The 22,579-nt window shown below is 35.2% G+C and overlaps 1 protein-coding gene across 2 annotated transcripts in view; it reads left to right on the top strand.

The window, feature by feature from the left end:
* Positions 1 to 21,545, top strand: part of AP3B1 (adaptor related protein complex 3 subunit beta 1) — a 263,801-nt gene extending 242,256 nt beyond the window's left edge. For both annotated transcript variants that reach the window (XM_055342262.1, XM_055342261.1), the window contains exons 25-27: positions 3,060 to 3,157; positions 8,652 to 8,790; positions 20,824 to 21,545. In XM_055342262.1, the coding sequence (XP_055198237.1) occupies positions 3,060 to 3,157; positions 8,652 to 8,790; positions 20,824 to 20,977 (391 nt within the window). In that variant the 3' untranslated portion in view covers positions 20,978 to 21,545. The remainder of the gene's footprint in view (positions 1 to 3,059; positions 3,158 to 8,651; positions 8,791 to 20,823) is intronic.
* The last annotated feature ends 1,034 nt before the right edge of the window (positions 21,546 to 22,579 follow it).

The following is a 22,579-nucleotide window of genomic DNA, read 5'->3' as shown; positions in this document are numbered from 1 at the left end:
TCTCTTCCTGAATAATTCAGTGGTACTCAAAATAGAGCATGATTAAAGCCAAATCATCTTTAAAAAAAAAAGCCAAATCATCTTGTTTAATCCCCAAAACTCTACTACTTCACTAGTTGTCATTCTCCCAGTTTTTCCCATTAGAAGTTTCAAAGTCCCTTCCATCCATCACCATATCTGTCCCTTCTAATTCTAAAATACCCCCATCTTCCCTGTTCTCAGTCTAGGAGTGCAGTGTTATAGAGCAGAATAAAAAAAATATGTATTTCTAAAGCAGCATTATATAGCAGACTGTGGAGTAGGATAGACCAGAGTGCAGATCCCAGTATTGCCACTTAGTAGCTGTGTGACCTTGGATGTGCTGTTTGACTTCTTATCAATTAAGTTGGAGGGTAACAGAAGCTACCTCTTAGGATCATTATTGCTAGAAATTACTAAAATTAAACACAATGTAAAACCTCTACCTAGACTATTAAATTAGATTCCTAATGAATGTACTTCCTTAGATTTCTACTCTACTACATCTTACACACTGCTACCAGAGTTTCTGAAATACAGTGGGATCATTTATTTTCCTGTGTCAAAAATCTCTGGTTGTTTTCCTTGTTGCTTCAGGAAACATTGAAACCCCTTTGTCTTAGTTATATGAGTGAAGTAATCCTATACTTTGTCATACAAATCAGGACACTTTAGAGAGTGAAAGTCCCACACACTGGGACTGTCCTGGGAGAAATGGAGATGAATGGTAATGAATGTATATGGGATTCTTTATAGTGCACCCCCAGCCTCATCTATTGACATACCACACTGCTCACTGTTCCCAAAACAAGTCTAGAAGACCTAGTACACCCCTCTCTCTGCTCTTGGAAATGTATCTTTACCTCACACCTGTAGAATTAATCAATCCCTCTTCTGTGAACTATAATACTCTGTACATATCTCTGATGTAGCATTTACCATTTTTATGAACATAATTGAACTCTTCCTCTCTCACTGACCTGTAAGCTTTTAGAGTCAGTCTCACTTGTCTTTTAAAGACAGTCCCCAGGGAGGTCTGGGTGGCTCAGTGCTTGAATGCCTGCCTTTGGCTCAGGGTGTGATCCGGGGGTCCTGGGATAGAGTCCCACATCTGGCTCTCTGTAGGGAGTCTGCTTCTCCCTCTGCCCATGTCTCTGCCTTTCTCTCTTTGTCTCTCATGAATAAATGAATAAAAATATTTGAATAAATCAATCCACAGGTACTTGTACAGTACATGGGATCTAGTTTGTATTCAGTAAATTTATATTGAATTAATAAATCAGATTTGTTAGTTTTCCTTAGACAATCCACATGTGAATAATTCAAAACATTCTTTTTTTTAGTCTAGTCTTTGCCTTGCTCCATAAAAAAATATCAGGCAGCTTATAATAATATAGTTTATAATAGCATAAACATGATTTTTTTTTTCATTTTATTTATCCCTACCGCACCCTTCAATGAAGTGTTTCTTAACCTAATGTTTGTTATATTTTTACTCACAGTCCCCATCTCCCTGTCCACCTTCCCACTGGCCATGAAATGCAGTTCTCACATGAATGTAGAAGTCCTTTTGGGGACAAAAGCTTTCCTGATAAAAAGAATCAGATCTGGTTGGCTCACGTATTTACTACTCACTCTTCCATTGTCCCTATTTCTTCTTAAGCAGAATGTGAAAATGCTACCTAGACATGTAGCAGCCATCTGGAAATCATGAGGATGAAAGACAACACACTAGGGATGGTGGAGTTGAAAGCTAGAATAACCTAGGTCCCCAACAGCATCTCTAAGCCATTGAAGCAGCCTTTGGTAACTCAAGGATTTGTTGTATACTAGACAGTGTGTGCATAGTATTAGTTTGATTTTCTGCTTATTTGCAGCCAAACACATTCCTGATAGACTCATCAACCTAACTTGAAACATGTAACCTAAAAAAATTCTAAAGAATTTTTAATAAGTTTTTAGAGAGTAGTATGTCCTAAGATTAAATAAATGCACTCCGTATTACTATTCTATCTGATATGGGTACAGAGTTGCCTTTCCTACATTATTCATATCCTGTCATTTGAAATAACAACTTACCACATGTTGATCAATATTAATGAATACCACTACTAAAAATGAGTTTTTGTTTTAAAACAAGTTTGCAGATGATGTATTACTTTATTAGTACATACCTAAACACAGTATGGTCACTCCATTTTATTTTTTACTAAAAACTAATATTTGTAAAAGAGATCTTAACCATTTAAGACTAAAGCACTCCATTTTCTACACTTGAAATGTACAAAGTAAAGAGAAAATACTACTTCTCTATAAGCTGCATGAAGCATTCCTTTGGTAGTAATGAGTATGTACACCCATGATGCTTACCTGTTTTTAAAGGTTCTACATCAGGACGCCTGGGTGGCTCAGAGGTTGAGCATCTGCCTTTGGCTCAGGGCCTGATCCCAGGGGTCCGGGAGTGAGTCCCGCATTGGGCTTCTTGCACAGAGCCTGCTTCTCCCTCTGCCTATGTCTCTGCCTCTCTCTGTACATCTCTCATGAATAAATAAATAAAATCTTAAAAAAAATTCTATATCAAATGATATAGTTACTATAACTGCATATTTCTGTTAAAAAAAAGTTTTCCAACTCATAGAGATACATTTTTCTGCAAATAGTGTTGGGGAATTTTTCAAGCCTTTTTATTTATTTTTTTAAGTTTTTTAAGATTTTATTTATTTATTCATGAGAGACAGAGAGAGAGAGAGAGACAGAGAGAGGCAGAGATACAGGCAGAGGGAGAAGCAGGCTCCATGCAGGGAGCCCAATGTGGGACTCCATCCTGGGTCTCCAGGATCAGGCCCTGGACTGAAGGCGGCGCTAAACCGCTGAGCCACCCGGGCTGCCCTTTCAAGCCTTTTTAGCTGTTCTAGTTAAGCCAAGATCTTATGTGGTATATGCTGACATATACTTTCATTGCATCTATTCAACTAGCATAGTATTAAAGTGAATCTTTATTTATTAAGCATTTAGTCAGCTTTGATGTGTTTTTCTCTTAGTACCAAGGATGATTGCTTCAATGTTAATATTCAGCCACCTATTGGAGAACTGCTTTTACCTGTGGCCATGTCAGAGAAAGACTTTAAGAAAGAGCAAGGTGAGAAATTAACTACAATTTACTAGAAAGTGGCATCCCAAATAATATGTACTCTTCTTCTCTCTGGTCTCTAAAATAAATTACCATATATACATAGCCATTAACAAATGTCAATGAATAATCTTCTAGTTTTTGGTAATCCTTTACTTCCATAAAATAACCTTAAAAAGGATATGTTTGTCTACATTCCTGGAATACATGAAAATTGATTACTATGTCTTTAAAATAATAAATTGATTCTTAATTAATTTTTCACTTCTGGAATTGTGAGTTTGTCAACCTAATGATGTACTCATGTGTTTTGCAATAGTGAAAATGTGAGGGATTTGAAACTTACCAAAGTTCTACCACTGTAAATGTTATGTCTCTGTATTTTCTTTTACTATAGAACTGTTTCTCAAATCCCACTAATATATTTCTCCCTGCACACACTAGAGTGCCTCACTCTTCAAGATAAAGTCCTAATTATAGCTTTAAAATGCCTCCATTTTCTTTTGACCTAATTCTATAGTAAAGAAATGCTGTGTTGTCTGGCTGTATCAGAGCTGAAATATTTTTAAATACGCACCTAAAAAAATATTTTCAGCAGAATGGAAGTATTAGTTTGTTGTGCTTGCCCAGAGTCCACCATAGCTACTAATAAAAATGAATTTTATTTTTTATATGAATAAGGGGAAATAACTGTGACTTCATGTGTTTAATTGAAGATAATATAAAACTAGGGCATATTTAAATAGCATAGTGTGCAATTTCTTAAAGTTTATGTGAGGGTAGGCTGTTTTTCTTTCTAGAGGGATTATCATACAAAGATTCCTTCATTTTGAGGTTGTTAAACCATATATGTCATGTTTCCAGAAAGTACTGGTCACATACAAATATCTTTACCTATGGAGAAACATATGCTTCCTGGCACTCCATCATTATAGTGCCAAAAATCTTTTTTTTTCCCTTCTTTTCTTTTTTTACTTTTTCTTTTTTTAAGGCCATTGCAATCCACAATGTTCCCAAGACCTTACAGAAGAATCTCACAAAGAAAATTTCATACAAGACTGTAAATTAATAGTAATCTTGGGCAGCCCCGGTGGCTCAGCGGTTTAGCGCTGCCTTCAGTCCAGGGCATGATCCTGGAGACCCAGGATCAAGTCCCACATCAGGCTCCCTGTGTGGAGCCTGCTTCTCCCTCTGCCTGTGTCTCTCTCTCTCTCTCTCTGTCTCTCACGAATAAATAAATAAGATCTTTAAAAAAATTAATAGTAATCTTTTATTTTCTGCCTTATTTTTAAATGATAAAAAAGAATGACTAAATCCCTCTTTGCATTTGCTTTTCTTGGAAGTTGATTATTGCTATAGAAGAAATCATCTTTGTGATTCTATGATTTTATTTTTCTATTGATGAATTGATGCTTACATTTGCTATTCTTACCCTTTGCTGGCTAAAGCCTGCCTCTCTGCTTTATACCTGCTCAGCAAAACCAGGTGAGTGGCACATAAGTGACTGCATAAGGCTTTGGCACATTTATTGTTAAGGGGATATTTTTTTAAAAAAAAATTCAGCTAAAATATATATCTATCTAAAGCAGCAGATTATTGTATACCTTTTCTATCCCTCAGCTTTGGTTTAGAATACTTGATATTTCGATTAAGTGTTTTGTGCTCTGCTGTGACTGAGGGATTTTTCCCTGACTAGCCATACAGAACCGTAAGCGCATGAGAGAGGTGCGCTTGCAGAACAGCTGTGGTCCTCTGTGGAGTTGTTGCCAAAATTCCTTTTTCTTCTGCCATTTTACTTCTATGGTTGTTGATTATTTGTCTGAATAAATCTGGCAGCTGTTTGCTATGTTTAATAGAGCAGAAAGGCTACTCTGAATAAAGCTATTTGAAAATTTGTTTATATGAAGTATTTGTAAATCCTTGCAAGTCTCTTGGCATTTCTGTATCATTCTTTCTGTCTTCCTGAATTCATTCTTTGATATGGGACTTGATGCTGGCAAATTTACCACAGCTTTAAAGAGTCTTTTCAATAGCATCTTTTTAGTTATAGATTTCAGCTGGTTTGGTAATCGAGGTCTCAATTCTGAACCTTACACATGTATTCTTTTATTATACTACTCTAGGAAGAGCTTAGCTTATTTCAACAAATGATACCTAGAAAGGACTTGCTAACTGAAAATCTTAAACATCCATTTCCTCAGATTTTATCAGTGCAAACTTCTGGATAATAAAATACTAGTAAAGTTATGAAGTACCTGTGTGTCATTGCATGCACACATTACATAATTTTCTACTTCAAATAAAATGAACTTAGATACTTAGTACCTCATTTCACAGGGCCTATGTTTTAAGACTCAAGAAGTGCATTAAATGCATTAATTAGAATTTAACTGGAAAAATTCTAAATAAAAAACATGAGGAATATACTTCTATTTTTATACTAAAGATGTACATAATTAAAAGTTTGTACCATATTAAGAGTGCATCTAATACATCGAGCATATTAATTTTTTTAAAAACAGAAAAGGTTTCATTTCTGATACGCAGCCTGATCTGTCATTGTTTTTCAGTTGTTGCATTTAGAGTTTCATGGCTAAACATGAGTCAGGTTGGTGATCAAAGTGCTTGCTAAAAGAAAGACTTTTATCCTATGTATTGAAGTTAACTATAATACTCGTATTAAGAACTTGAAATGAGATGCATGATTTTTCTCATTGAGTTTGGAGCATTGCAGAGTTAGTGATCTAGCTGTGGAATGATTTTGGTGCTGAAAATAATGTGAGACCCTCTCAAAAAAAATTTAGTTTCTTGGGATCCCTGGGTGGCGCAGTGGTTCAGCGCCTGCCTTTGGCCCAGGGCGCGATCCTGGAGACCCGGGATCGAATCCCACATCAGGCTCCCGGTGCATGGAGCCTGCTTCTCCCTCTGCCTATGTCTCTGCCTCTCTCTCTCTCTCTCTATCATAAATAAATAAAAATTAAAAAAAAATTAGTTTCTTAAGGCAGTTTTAATAATTATGAGACATAAGCCAACTGTTCATTTCAAACTGCCTCCTCTTACTCATTTTCTTCCTATGTTAAATTAGAAATCTAAAACTTAGAAAAAAATTTTAATTTTATTTTCTTATATTGATTTACATTTTAGCGATTAAGTACAGCTGATGAACCTAAATTAAGTACTCTGTCCCTCTGCCTCTCCAAAATTTAGGTGAATTCTAATGAAGCAACAAATTCTGTAGTCTGACAGTTTTAAAATATTTTCCTGGTGACTTTACCTTTGTTATGTATGAGCAGCCTATATGGTATCTAAAATCAGTTTTTTATAGGAGAAACTTTTAATGATACCTTGGCATATTTTTCTTTCTCGTTAATTTGAGAATTCCTGATATATTTTCATTTAGAAAAATCTCTGGTTTAAGAAACCTAGAATGTTTACTTAATTTTATTATGATTTATGCATCCATCTTATGGTTTCCTAGCTAGCAAGATGCTAATTCTTTAAATGGTCAGACATTTACTATTTTCTGGCCCTTAACTACCACAAGCAATCATATTTGATGCCCCTTAATTAGAGCACCTTTTTTTCTTTCCAGGTTCTTTTTCCACCTCAGCAATCGAGACAATACATTTGCTTACCATGCTGCTCTCCTAAGTGTTCTTTTGCATGTAAATTAATCTTGATTCAGTTTACACTGTCATGCTGAGTGGTACAAATTGCCTATAACAATAAAACAGCATGAGTTAAAAATAAAGGGGGGTGGGAAGGCAGATTGAATGTGTGCCTTACTTGATAGGATGTTACTTTGCTTTATGCCAATACATTAGCTGACGATAATGAATCTTCTGTTCTGAAAAGCATGGTTTAGTTGATTTTTTAAATTTTACTTCAATGGAGCAGTACCTTGTCTTTTATAGACGAAGTTAGACAAACCATTAATGACAAGAGTGTTAAGGTTAAATATGAAGCAATGCATTCACTTCTCTGAGTGCTATCCATCTTTCCATTTACAGGAGCTTGACAAAAGTACTGGCTTTGTACAACATTTCCTTTAATTACATGCTGCGGGAAACAGGCTTTTAACATAAACATAGTTGCATTCATTTATTCAGCAGTTGCTCTTCAATAGAGCTTAATGGAGAAGGTTTAAATCCTAAATGAGTACACACATCTCTCAGCAGTGTTATGTCAGCATCCACTGTGCTTTACTTAAAAGCAGTGTTTGACTGTGTAGTTTTTAAAGCCTTTGCCTAATATTGAAGTTAAACAGTCTAAGACAGAACATAGTGTCCCCAAGTTTGAAAGTGGTTAGTAAAAACTGCTTTTTGGTAAAAGCTAGATAAGTCTTTTTACAGTGTTAGGCTTTCATATCTTTGTGCTGCTAATCATAGGGGTTCTTTTAAATTTCAGGTTGCATTTGCAGTAAATAACTAAATTAAATATATAGCCCTGAAGGTTCAGGGCCTTTTGAAAACATAAAATCAAGTTTTACCATTTTCATGAATTTTGTAAACTATTTTGCACATATCAAATGTTTCAAAAGATTATCATTTTTACTAGATACCATTAGATGTCAATGACTTATATCACAGTTCAAGGTAGATGGCATTTATTATAATTATTTTGGTTTTTTTTAACCTTGGTACTAAATTTCAATATTTGTTCTAAGTGGCATGTTACTGAATTCGTTCACGGAACATTTTTACATGAGATTCTGATATTAATGACATGTCATGTTAACCATATGGGTTTTGTTCATAATTTTGCTTAGCTTTTTTTCTTAAATATCAATTTTAAATGTCTTTGGAACTTAAGGTTTTCCATTCACATTTTTTCCTTTGCTTCCAAATGTATTGCTTCAGAAATTTCGGTTGTTTTTGTAATTAATATATAGTCCCATTCACTAGGCAAATACTATTATATTTAGAGATAAATATAATATAGCTGTTTAGATACATGTGCATTTTTTAGAACCATGTTAACTGTTCAGTGACTTTAAGTCATTGCTAAGATACCTTTGATCCATCAGTTGAGACCTTTCATCAGGTAATGGTGCTGGTTATTCCAGACTCACTTTCATTTGTTCATAGGCAGCATTTGGCAAGAGAGATCTATGAATGAAAAGGAGAGGGGAAAAAAATTCTTAAAAAGTAAAAGCGTGAATAGTTAACATAGTCTAAATTAATTGGGTATATTTTTTAAAAGGGACTGAAAATGAATAAAATCTTTGTGGTTCCACATTTGTATCTTATAGTATTGAAAATCAGATATATTAAGAGTTAAGTTCCACTGCATTTTAAAATACGTTTTCCTACATGATAAGGATTTAAAATTTTTTATAACATTTGCAGTTATTTTAATTCTATGATAATTATCTTGAAAATTATATTCTGGAGTGGTGGGGTTTTTTTGGAAAAAATTTTTTAAATTTTGGTTATGAATTTAATTGTTTTATTGTAATTGTCATAAAGAAATTAGTAAAGGGAGCCTTCTTTTGCTTTTACAGGGATGCTAACAGGAATGAATGAAACTTCTACTGTAATCATTGCTGCACCACAGAATTTCACTCCCTCTATGATCCTTCAGAAGGTTGTAAATGTAGCCAATGTAGGTGTAGTCCCTTCTGGCCAAGATAATATATACAGGTAGGTTTATCAACATGTGATATGGAGATAAGTTATGTATATATATGTACATGTAAATATGTAATTTTCAGTTCACAGTTTTCCTTGAAAATAATAACCCTGAGACACCTGGGTGACTCAGCGGTTGAACATCTGCCTTCAGCTCAGGGCGTGATCCCGCGGTCCCGGGATTGAGTCCCACATCGGGCTCCAGTCCCACATCGGGCTCCCTGCGTGGAGCCTGCTTCTCCCTCTGCCTGTGTCTTTGCCTCTCTCTCTGTGTGTCTCTCATGAATAAGTAAATAAAATCTTTAAAAAAAGAAAAGAAAATAATAACCCTGAGGGACGCCTGAGTGGCTCAGCAGTTGAGCACCTGCCTTCGGCCCATGGCATAATCCTGAAGTCCTCGGGATAAAGTCCCACATCGGGCTCCCTGCATGGAGCCTGCTTCTCTCTCTGCCTATGTCTCTGCCCACCCCACCACCACCCCCCGTCTCTCTTGAATAAATAAATAAAAATCTTTAAATAATAGTAACCCTGAAACCTGTATCTGCCTCCCTCTCTTTGTTTCTGATGAGATATTTAATTGATTGATTTGTGTTAAGGCTCTCTTCCTATTTCATGGAATCCTTAGTACACTGGAATGGACTATCCTGAAGGGCAGACAGTGTACTTGGGTTTTATAATAGTTTGGTGATTTGTAAAGTTACCCTTTATGAGATACAGTTGAGAATTTATCCTATTTCACCAGATTCAGTGGATTTCCAGGAAGAACTATTTTATAAAGCAATGCAATTGTACTTTTTCACTTGAAATGGAAGAAGTTTGGGTACCACATTCAGAGTGATTTTTACAGTGATTCCTTAAGAGAGATCCCAGTAATTAAGGAGCTTTTAGAAAACCAACATAGGGCCAAATGCAGCTTCTATTTCTTAGACCAGATATATCTTCACCACCCAGCATCTAAAGCATGAGATCCAAGTCATTTTCCTTAAAGTTCGGAGAAAATGTGATTAATATGGTTGCCCTCTTCGTGATCTTATATGTGCCAGTGGCTTGAAATGAAAGTAAAGACAAAAATGATTGCCTTAAACAAACATGCAGTTATTACTTAGTCTTCTGTGAGCTCAAAGGAATTCATTAATTCCATCTTTAATTCCTTTGCCATTCCACTGACAATGGTACACTTCTGCCTTTATCTATGTTTATAGAAAATAAATTTAAAATCAAAGAGAATGACTTTAGACCTTAAAAAAAAAAATTGAGGAAAGGGGAGTACCGGGCTAGCTCAGTCAGTGGGGCATGCAACTCTTGGTCTCAGGGTTTTAAGTTTGAGCCCCACACTGGGTGTAGAGATTACTTACAAAATCTTAATTTTTTTTCAAATTAATACAGAGGTAAGAGAGCCCCCTTATAAAGAGGATTGCAGTTGATCTGGGTTTTAGATTTATCTCTGCCATTATTGGTTGTGGTAATTTGAGGCAAGTGATAACTTCTTATGCATTTCAAGATCTTCATCTGTTTAGATAGGGATGGCAAGGAAAAGAAGGGGTAGTGAAATGAAATTCTTTGTTATCTATGGAAAAACCTTGGTCTTGGCCTTCGAAGAACTCATTTCAAGTCTTGATCTGCCATTATTGAATGAGAGCGAATCTGCCATTATTGAAAGTGTCTAACATCATCTACTAATTGTGACAATGAACACTGCGTTAATCAAAAAATTTACCCTATTTTTTTTGTTTTGTTTTGTTTTGTTTTGTTTTTAAAGAAAGGTCCTTGGTTAAGTTATTTAGCAGGTCTGATGCTTCCGTTTCTTAATATCTGACAAATCCTATCTATCTCACATAGGGTGATGATAAAATAATAAAATGGATATTAGGTCATCATACTGGTACGACCATGCAAATACAGCTTATCAGTTAATGTTGTTCAGTAGGGGAAAGAGTGAAAAGAAGGCTTTTCAGTGAAAATATTTTTACTTTCTTGGCAGGAAGTGATTTTCTCTAGCAGAGGTTCTTTGATTTATTTATGAATACTTTGAATTATTGAAATTCCTGAAACACCAGAATATCCTTATACAATGTGAAATTTTACCTGACACATCTAGTATCCAGCAGTACTTCAGTCCTGTTTTAGTATGTCCTTCTGTAATGTACAAAAAGACATATGATCACCTGTGTTTATGTTGGAACTTCTGATTTATTTTTTGTTTTGTTCTATATGTGGGTTAACTTTTCTGAAAGCAATGGCAGCTTTCCAGATTTTTGTTTCTTAGAAGAAAACAGCCAGATTACCTTCTCAAATCCAAGTAATATAAAAGCTACCTTCCTATTGGGAAACAGACTAAGAAAGACACTTAGCACAGTTGTGTAATTTCTATTAAAGCATTGTTTGCCTGTAACTAGTCTTGGTGGTTTGGAACTTAATGCCTTTTCAAGTGATTAAATTATAGTCAATTCTCAATTGTCTGTACTAATGCAGGGGAGACACACAACTAAAAACTGTTTATATTTGGCTCTGGAATGCAGAGATTGCACTCAAAACTTAATGTTTATGGTCCTTGTACACATCTGCAATGTCTTGGCACTTCTCTAATCTGGCTGTATGATCAGTAGCCTGGTGTTTGGCTCTGTAATTTGGGGGAAGAGCCCAAGTTACTATGCAGTCAAAAGGAAAAACATACCTATCTATAATTAAGATTAGGTTGTGCTGTCTTAATTTGCCTCACAAGTCTCATTAGATGTAACTGAAAATGTTTGCATTCGTTCTCATAATATAGCCGTATTAATGTTCTAAATTTCAGAAAGCTTCCAGGCAATAAACACCTGGATTTACTTGTATTTTCCATACAGAAATTGTTAAAAATTGTCATCATCCATATGTAATTTTTTTTAAATTTTTTTTAATTTTTATTTATTTATGATAGTCACACAGATAGAGAGAGAGGCAGAGACACAGGCAGAGGGAGAAGCAGGCTCCATGCACCAGGAGCCTGATGTGGGATTCGATCCTGGGTCTCCAGGATCGGGCCCTGGGCCAAAGGCAGGCGCCAAACCGCTGTGCCACCCAGGGATCCCCATATGTAATTTTTTTTGCCAATTTTTATTTGCAGTAACAATAATGAACAATTGTTGGTAAAATCTGAACTGATGCCTTTCTTAATGTCATTTAAAATGAAGTAGCAGTTACTGTTTATATTATAATAACAAATGAACAGTTTATCACTTTATTGAGTTGTACTCATGTTTTTAACTGTAGTATTTGGTATCGTATTATCCTCTGGAATTAATGAGTTACATCTAAATTATATGTCAATCACAAAATTGAAATCCTTGTGAGCTTTCTGACTTATTTATTCTTCTGTGATGGTTACTTTTTGAGTTGATGAAGAGTAGGACCAATGCCATTCTTGTATTAATGGTAATTGATTTAAGATGACTTTAAAAGAACAAGGGAGAGAAGTATTTTGAATATTAGTATTTTAAGATATTAAAATTTCCAGTACAATCAATACATTACTCTTGGTGGGCCTATGTTCTATTTAATTTTTCAGGATCTTTTATTTCTGAGAGGACTATTCAATAAGCATCAGAGTATTCTTTCTGACCATTCAATGAATAAAGTTTCCACTGTATAACTTTGGAATAATTTATTCCCACTGCTCTTAAAATTTGAATAGTTTTTACATTAAATGCCAAGTTAAAGAATGATTAATATAAGAATTATCTACGAAAAAGGGAATCTTCGTTAATATGCAGAAGTGCGTAATAGCGTAAAGTAGATATTTTAATTGAATACATAGCAGAAAATGGTTCCTACATATCAACAGAGAATGGCCTCCATTAAGAAAAAGTCAATTAAAGGAGCACAAGGTTTTTGTTTTTTTTAAGGAGCACAAGTTTTATGGAATTCATTTCAAAAACTAGGAGCATTTCTTATGTAATTAACTGCTTTTCAAGATCAGTGAGAAAGCATATCTGCTTTTATCTGTGAGATTATATGACCTTTAGTTTTGATTTTCTAAATGAGCAATAGTCTTAGCCAACCAGTATACTTTTGAAAGACAACTTTATTTTCATTTCTGTGGGACTTGCTTGGTGATTGAAAGGGCTGCTCTTTGAGAACAAAACCATCCCATTGAGATACATACAGAGTTATGGTCATTATGGCAATCTGCTATTTTCCAGATGACGGTTACCACATGATAAGGAGTAGTACAGAAATGAGAATTTAAAAAGTCATCAAAAAGCATTTATTAACCACAGTGCTTAATATCTTCATGTCCTGTGTTAGATATGCATATTAAAACATGTGAGATTCTATGTATTATAAAAGTCTTAAAGCATATTATTTAAGACAATACTAATAAACTAATATATAATAAAGTGTATACAAAGGCATAGTGAACAACAGTAAGCCAGTATATGAATGGACTGCAAAAGGGAAAGTGTCAATATTTAGTGTGCAATGTAGAAATTGCGGTGCCTTTGCTTTTATTACATTGCTTGTCCTCTCACAAAGGTACTAATGTACAGTGACCAAAAAGCAGAAAGCTAAATGTCTATAGCTCCAAAATCTTTAAGGTTTTTCTGTACAAAAGAATCCTGTGGAGGGTTGTGTAAAACTCATATTCGTGGGACCTGCACCCAGGGACTCAGATTTGGTACATCTGGGGTATGGCCCAGGAATCTGCAGTTTAGCCAGTGCTCTACCCAGTTATAAGGCCAATAATGTTCCAGAGTTTATAGTTTGAGGCTACCTTGCACTATCAAGAGTTAATGATAGCCACATGACACATTTTAAAGTGTATTTCTTCTATGTTTATGCATATCCTTTTTACAGATTAGTTATTAAGAGATGCTAATAGATGAGATGTTTGTTTCGTTTTTCTCTTCCAGCTATTCTGTTGTGCTCCAGCAAGAGTATACTGTTAATTATATTAATGTGTTATAGTCTTGTCTGTGCAACAGTCTCAGACCACAAGTAAAAGTTTGTCTTTCACCAGTCCCAGCATTTTAACCTAGTTTCCAGAATTCTGACATTCAGTAACAGTGGTGTTGTTCAAAAGAATTGTCACACTACCTAGTCATTTTGCCCTTTCATGAACAACAGATTGACCCTGTGAGGAGAAATATGTGGTAAGTTGATGAAAATGGAAAGCCTGGTCTCTGCCATGATTCTATTTTAGTTCTTAGTTTATTCAACAAGAACCAAAACAGGGCAGCCCTCGTGGCGCAGCGGTTTAGCGCCGCCTGCAGCCTGGGGTGTGATCCTGGAGACCCAGGATCGAGTCCCACATCGGGCTTCCTGCATGGAGCCTGCTTCTCCCTCTGCCTGTGTCTCTGCCTCTCTTCACTCTCTCTGAATGAATAAATAAATAAATCTTTAAAAAAAGAAAAAAGAACCAAAACAGTTTTCATTATTAACTTGTATTCAATACTTATAGTCCTTTCCTTGCCCCATGTATCTTAATCTGTATTTGGATCTTGTTTACTCTGTCAGTTTTTTTTTTATTTTTTTTCCTCTGTCAGTTTTTTAATTTGCAAGTTTTGAATACGTGCAACTTTTGAATAATTACAGTCTTAATAGGAAAAACATTGTTTTACTACTGTTACTCAGGTCCTTAACTATTAGGAAAGTCTAGTGCTGTGTATAGAACAGTGTATCCATGGCAACCTGGCAGTCAACTTTTTATCTTACCAACATATTTATAGGTTTAAAATTAAAGGATCTTTTTATTTAACTGAAGTACATGTAAAGAACAATTTGTTTCATCTCTAGGCCTTAGTTCATCCTGTGAATCACTATTATCACGTATATGTTTAATGATTATTATTAATAGGAGAAATACTGTATATACGACCATTTCCATCATAAAATGTCTATATTGTGCAAGTCCTTCATTTAATATACTTTGAAGACTTGTGACAGATTTTCTTAGTACTAGGGTTACAAACATGAATGACAGTCACTTCTTAGTAGGGCCTTTGATATTTCCCTTTATTCTGTTCTTAGGTTGCTCAACCTTTGAGCTATTGTTTTTGTTGTTTTATTTCTTTTTCCCTAATAATCATGAAATATTTAAATATCAAGTAATTTTAAAGGACAATAACAGAAAACTGTCTTAGTGCCCTTAGTGCCCTAATTTTATTAGCCTTGATACTGTAGTAATAATACAGCTGTCTTAAAACAAAATTCTTTGTGAACAGTTGTTAGTATAAAGATATCAGGCTTTGGTCTTTTAACTACTTACTGTACAAGAAATTTGGAATTTCAAACAGTACTAAAGATCTGTGGAACTGATTTAGAAATCCGAGTTCTTGTTCAGGTTGGAGTCTGTCCACTAGGGGGCAGCACCGCTTTTGTATCTGCTGCTTTGATCTCTGCAGGTTCTGTGCACAGCGTTTCATTGAAAAACAAATGTGGACCTCAGTTAATTTTTACACGGAAAGCATATCTGGATATTTCAGAAATAACCAAACTACACAGCTTATTTTGCTTTAAAACATTCTTTAAGTTTTATTTAATTCCACCGTTTGTGAGGTAATATTCTGTTATGCAACACCTTGATAGGAATATATATAACTGTTTTCATGTAGACATGAAAGAGAGGTATTCTTGATGATTTTCCTTCTGGGTTGACTGTTTTATAAGGAATCAAAGAGAATAGGGTAAGAATTTATTTGTTTTACTATTTGTCTTGTTGTTAAGGCCCATCCCATCCCACTCCCATTAACAGACAACCTAGAAATGCTTTAGAATAACTGGAATATTTCATGTCTTCTTTGAGAAACTACACTTAGATTTATTTAGCTTTCCTGTATAATTAAAGAGAATGAGTCATTCACAGGATAGTATGGAGAATCATTTTTTTATACCATGTTTAAAGATTAGAACAGAATACAGAAACTCTTAAGTTGTGACAGTAGCTCATTTTTTTGTTTTAACTCTTCTCATCAGATTGTCAAAGAAAAACACTATAATATTGCTGGCTGATTTTTTAAAAATAATAGGGAAAAATACATTGCTTTGGCTGAATTCTCTAAACTAGAATCACGTGTAATCTTTTTCCTCAATATTCATTCAATTAGGTAATGCACTTAACTTTAAAATACAATTGTATAGTCAACAAAAGGAATTTTTTTACCACTTAACAAATTCTTTGTTTAAAACGTTCTGTAATAACTCAAAGTAATAAGGATTTGTCATTTTAAATTCTTTGGAAAATAATACTCCAAGTCACCATGCTTTGGCATTTGATGTTTGGCTTATTGAAACCAATATTTCTTACATATAATCATTGTGTGACTTCATTACACATTTGTCAACTTTGGACTAATTATTTTTATACAGCTAGGGCAGGGCACTGCATCCTGTGATCGTCTTTCTTACTAATAGGATTCTGTCTGCTTCAGCAGGCAGTAATTGAAGGCTTCATGTAAGAGTAGAGGAAAAAAAAGTTTTAGCCTGAGTAGGCCATTGTCACAGCTTCTGGTAACCAGTAGAACAGAAAACACGAGAAAATTGAACTCAGAATAGAAAAATCAGAAACCAGGAAGACTATCCAAGAGAAGAAAAAGCATGTCCTAGAGCTGTTGCTTTAAGTGTGGCAAATATGATTCTACTTAAAATTTTTATGTTTGTGATTACCCTGGAGATTGATACAGTCTTTCAGATAAATACTTTTTAATTCACGTTGTCCTGTTGTAGTTGTTCAAACAATTGAGTTGTAGAATTTCTCTTCCTTCTGACAAAGAACATTTATGTTCCATAGCCAGTTTCTCATAAAACTAAAAAAAAAAAAAAAAAAAAAAAAAAAAGTATGGCTTAAGTGCACGAGGGAATAAAGCCATGTATTGTAGATAATAAATTTATACCAATTTGTTTTTGTTATCTGAGCTTTTTTCATAATTCTGTCGATAGTTAAGACAAATTAACTTTTTAAAGAAAAGTGGTATCTTCATTTAGGTTTGGGAAGCAGCTTATTTTGTCTTTTTCCTTTAATCTTAAGAATTCCTACAAGCTTCAAAGATTAAATGTCAATTGTTAAAGATAATAGACAAAAAGACATGTAATAAAATGAAATACAGATATATCTAAATAGTTTTACCTTCTCAGTTGTTGATTACAAACAGCGAGTGCTTGGTGGTGGAATGAAAATTAAAAATTATGAAAAACACCTAGATGGTATCCTTTTAATAACATGGAGCCCATCATACATAGGCAATACATCTTTAACTGTCACCCTCTTATTTGTTCTCATTTGTGGTGGTGTTACTGGTGTTTGAGGTTGGTTGGCCTCCCAGAAGTTCCTCCCTGTGTTACAGCTCCATTCAAAAAGGTTTTATATTATTCACTGCTGGTGTCTCTTTTGAGGAAGTGGAACGTAGTGGATGTTTAAAATGTTTTAGATCTTTAAAGGCAGAAATTTGAAAGTTATTATGACAAAGCACCAAATCAGGATGCTCTGAATTCCATAATGGTGCAAATTCAGGTACACGGTTTTGAAGGGAAATATCTTTCCTCTTAAAGTTTTTGGAATAACAAAAGATTATATGCATATTAAGTAAATAAAAACCTTAGTTTATCTGTTTACTAATAAAAAAACAAATATTAAGGGTGCACTTTGCATATATGAGATTGTATGTAATCCAGAATCAGAATACTTGGGTTCAAATTTCTGCTCAACCATTCACTATCTGTGTGCTCATGAGCACGTTCCTCAACTTTTGAGGCCTTAGTTCCCTCATCTATAAAGTGATCTGCCTCATAGAATCAAGCAAGTGCCCGCTATACAAAGCATTTAATAAGTGGAAGCTGCAGTTGTGAATATGGTGATCCAAAAATTGCACATGCCTACTAGAAAAGTGTTTGTCTTCATTTGAGGTCAAGTATAGAGGTCCTGATGTCAGCCATTAAATTTAACATAGAAGTATTTGACTCAAGCTGTCTTTATAATCATTGTTTCTTACCTCCCAAAGCTAGCTATGTGTTATTTATTTACTGGTACTCTTTCCGTAACCATCTTTTCAGTGTATGTTAAAGCAAAGCCTGTTTGGGCATTAAGTGATTAATAAATTTGGCGGGGGGGCAGGGGGGGTGGCTTTGCTTTTCATGGACCAAAACAACCCAGTTGTAATCATGCTGTGTTCCAATTAAATACATCCTTTTTGAACTGTGAAATGAGAATGTCAGAACATCTGATCTAGTCTTCTACTTTAAAACATTGCTTCCACCATTTGTGCCCACTAGAACAGAGAAACTTAGTTTAAAAAGGCAGTAGCTTTTACACCAGCTAACAGATTTTATTGCTAGGATGATTTGCTTATTAGCATGTTTCTACTATAGTGTAAGCAAAGATCTCTTTTTTTTCATGCCCCTATTCTTTATTGAAAATTTTGTTAATAAGATTTCAAAAACATGTACAAGACACTAATTTTAGTCTCTGTAACCATACTGACATCAAGACTGACATTTGTCTCTGCTGAATTTATGTTACTGTACCATCGACTCTAAGTTTTTAATAGAAAAGAGGTAAAATGTGCCTTGGGGCTGTGCAACCCTGAAATTCAAGTGCTTTTGTGTCCCTATTCAGACATAATCTCCTTCTCTGTAGTCCCAAGGCACAAGTGTTAAGTAAATAAAGGGACTAATAAGACTATTGTTTACATAATTATAACCCTGTCAGAAATAGGGACCTCTGTTGATTATGTGTTGAATGAAGATTTGGTGATGACCAAATCTGTGGGGGGGCGGGGGGGGGAGTTACATAAATGAGAAGGACAGTAGAGCTACCTAATACCCTTTGGTTTAACAGACATACAGACATGGTTTAAAGAAATACAGAAACAGGATTCTCCTGTGACACAGAAGAACCTCAAAAATGTGGACAAAAGAAATGCATAAACTTGTTAAGGGGTAATAGAGAAAAGAGGGTCTTTGGGGGGCTAGTGATATTTGTGTTTTCTGGAAGATGGAATTAGGTATGCAGTTCCTTATGTCTTGTGTGGACATCTGAAGAGCACACCGATGTGTATATTATGAGAATTTATAAAATCTCTTTAAAAACACTGGTATGGGGGATCCCTAGGTGGCTCAGCTGTTTAGCGCCTGCCTTTGACCCAGGGCGCAATCCTGGAGTCCCGGGATCGAGTCCCGCGTCAGGCTCCCGGCATGGAGCCTGCTTCTCCCTCATGTGTCTCTGCATCTCTCTCTCTCTCTTTCTCTATCATAAATAAATAAATACATCTTTAAAAAATTAAAAAAATAATTAAAAAAAATACACTGTTATGATTTCACTTCCTAAACTGGTTACTTACAGTTGCTTCTCTCAAGTAGAAAAACTGCTCTGTCAGATTCCTTACCAGTCTTCACTTTGTTTGGAGAGAGTAGCTTTCCATGTTTGTAGAAAATAAAATAAATGAGAAGGCTTTTAACATACTTTATCAACAACCCACTAGCTCACATTTTAAGATGCAGTCTGAAAGTGCCGATAATATTTTGTTACGTAAAATTAGCATATTTGTTTTGTTTTTGAGTCATTATGCTAATAATTGTTGGAAAACTGATTTTCGTGATTCTGTTTCAGTCAAAAATGGCTTGTTAGTTTTCAGAAAAAGAATCAAGTATAAGATCTTGATGTCATTTTTTAAAAACTCAAAAAAGAAATTACTTTTCATTTAAAGAGAATCTGCTTCCTGCTTAAGTGGCTAATATTTTAATTAAGTTGGGAGTGAAGTTTTTCTGAGTGTCTCCTGATAAACTCCCTCTTTTATGTTGATGGTAATTAAACAGATCCCTGAGGACACCGCGGGCTCTGCGCAAGGCCCATGCTAATTGTCAGACATGAGACACTGACCAGTTGGTTTGCTCTTGAATAGTCCGCAGCGTGCTGTCAGCGCGGCAGTTTTATTTTTATGTATTGTGAGCTGTTGTCAGGGCTAACTGGGTGCCATTGTGGCTGAAGATGTTGCGCAAATTGAGGCAGATGGCTCAGATTCAGACACGTGTCATACAGAAAGGGGAAAGGGGATTGGCCCTGCAAAGTGGGGTCACAACAGGTCACAGACCTGCTCTACACTTGTTAGTGTTTTCAAAAGCTCATGTGCGGCAACTTTGTTTTTCTCCAGCCATCCCTGCAATCAAACCCCCTCCCCCCAAAAAAATGTGTGGAACATGCTCCATGTGGGAAACAGAGGCCTGGGAGGGTACCATCCTCTTCCTTCACGTCTCTGGGGCTCAACTGTGCGTGCAGAATGAATTAGCAGGATTGACAGAAGTTCATTGTGCCTCCAACGGCTTTTCAGTCAATTGCAGTGCTTAAAAGGCTAGTTTTGCTTTTAATTCCATGTAATTAGTAGATTCTTCATGTCTTGGAATTTAGTAATGGAGCCTTAGACCTCGAGTTTCCTCTATTCTAGAGCAAAAAGAAGTATCTAACGTTCTGAACATTAAAAGTTTTAAAAAGGAGGAGTGTGGTGTTATACCTGGCATGTGATTTTGTTACATGTCATCATCAACATTAGAGATTGAATTTGAATATTTTAACATGCACGCATGAATTTCTGAAATGATATGAGTTTTATAATGTCCATAAAATTATTTAACTTCTTGAGTAATCATTTTCACATATGAGGAATTAAAATTTCAAGCTCTTTGAGAGAAGTACCTTTCCTTAATATGTCTCAAAAATAAAAATACAGTGGTTTATTTTAAATGGCCCTGTGCCTGACGAAATGTTAAACATCAAATGAATGATTCCCAAATATCTATTAATGGAGAATTATTCACACATATCTATTGTCCAAACTAAGAAATAAAATAGACTTACTTTTCTTATTCTGTTCTAACTGTGCACTAAGATTACCTGCTTGTGGTAAGCATGGTGCTGGGCAGTTTATCGATTTTTTAGAAGAATGCTTGGCTTTGGGTTTTTGGCAGTAGGGAACCTGTAAGAAATTACTGAGAAAACAATTATTTTAGACTTATTTGAATCTGTGCTGTCTCCTTTCCCCCACCGCCCTCATAATAAAAGGTCTCTTTCTTTCCCTTCAGGTTTGCAGCTAAAACTGTGCACAGTGGGTCATTGATGCTCGTCACAGTGGAGCTGAAGGAAGGCTCTACAGCCCAGCTTATCATCAACACTGAGAGAACCGTGATCGGTTCTGTTCTGCTGCGGGAGTTGAAGCCTGTCCTGTCCCAGGGGTAACCTGCTTACATCTGGACTTCAGAATCTGGCACACAACAAAAGTGCCTGGCATCCACTACTGCTGCCTTTCATTTATAATAATAGCCCTTCCATCTGGCAGCGGGGAAAGAATACACTCTTGACATTCTTGTCTCCTGCTTTAGAATGCTAGTGTGTATCTATCATGTATGCAATACTTTCCCCCTTTTCGCTTTGCTAACCAAAGAACATATATTTTACTGTCAGTTTTCTCAACTCTTGAATCCATGTGGCATTTTCACTGTCCTGCTACTTCTGGCCTTCTCCTCTTCCTTCTCCTTTTTCACAAGGATGGGCATGAATTGGGTATTTTAAGTTCATTGGAAATTACCCTCCATCCCAGGGTAAGCAAAAATTAGCCTAGAAAAAGTCTAAACGGCATCTCAGCTTGGTATGTGAAAATTGGAGTAGCATACTTTTTAGAATTAAATACAAAAACAGCAAGATCTCTACAGAATTTTGTTCTGTGAATTTCCTGGTATTGTAATTGGTTATTGACAACGCTCATCATGAAGTCATCTCCAAATAATAAACTAGCATATGAATAACATGTGTCTTTGCATTTTTAATGAGAAATTGTATGTAATACTGAAGTTCATGGGCTATTTATTTTAAAGCAAATGGTTTGAGTATTATATTCTGCAAAGAAGCAATCAATGGGGGTTTAGTTAGTGAAAGAAAAATGACTTTCGAACCCAAATAGATTTTCTAATTGTTTAGAGAATAGTGAACTCCAAGAAAAAAAAATGATATATTGAATAACAATAGCAAAAATCATCATGTTATAAAATGTCTCTGTGCAGTCTTAATTGTAGAGATCATTATAAGGTATATTACACCTGCTGGATATATTCTTTGGATCTCATTGTTCCTTTAGGAATCTTGATGCCCAACTTAGATGAACTGAAACACCTTTCGAAACTAACCAGTATAAACCTAATCATAGAAATTTTTTTAAAAGTTACATAATCAGCATATTTGCACTTATCCCTGGAGTGTCTGTTTCCTAATTTAGGCACGTTATTGTTTTTATTAAGATTGTCCTATAGCTGGGAAACTTTTTTCTAAGTCTTTTATACCTTTTTAAAACCAGTTGAAATTTTATTTACCTTTCTGATGTAAGGTAATAGGCATTAAGAGAGTATATGCTAGTTAGTTCCCTTTCTGTAAAGCCACATAAAGATTTTTAAAAAGTAAAAAGAATATACATCGAAAGAAATACTGTGGAACATATATAAAGAGGAAAAGAACAGAACGAACATTCTTGGAAAATACATATTGAGAAGAACAAAACAGACCTAAAAAAATATTTAAATTTTCAAGCTCATGAGCTGGAGAGAGAAAACAAGATTGTTAAATTGTCCTGCTCTTGAAATACAATTAATCTGGGTGAGAAGAAATAGCGCCGTCGAAATCATGTGTTCAACCTCACTCTGGAGCCTTACATGTCATGGCAGTGTTGACACTCAGAAGCACCTCTTGCATTTTTTGCAGCCTCTTGGCATTTCCATTATTAATCCTGTTTCTCAGGGCTTGCTTCACAACTTTGGATTTTTAAGTCAACAATTTTTTGAAATGTTATAA

This window comes from Nyctereutes procyonoides, unplaced genomic scaffold (assembly GCF_905146905.1).
Source record: "Nyctereutes procyonoides isolate TBG_1078 unplaced genomic scaffold, NYPRO_anot_genome, whole genome shotgun sequence".
Lineage (NCBI taxonomy): Eukaryota > Metazoa > Chordata > Mammalia > Carnivora > Canidae > Nyctereutes > Nyctereutes procyonoides.
Note: the sequence above shows the minus strand (reverse complement) of the source record. Positions and strands in the feature narration are given on the sequence as shown.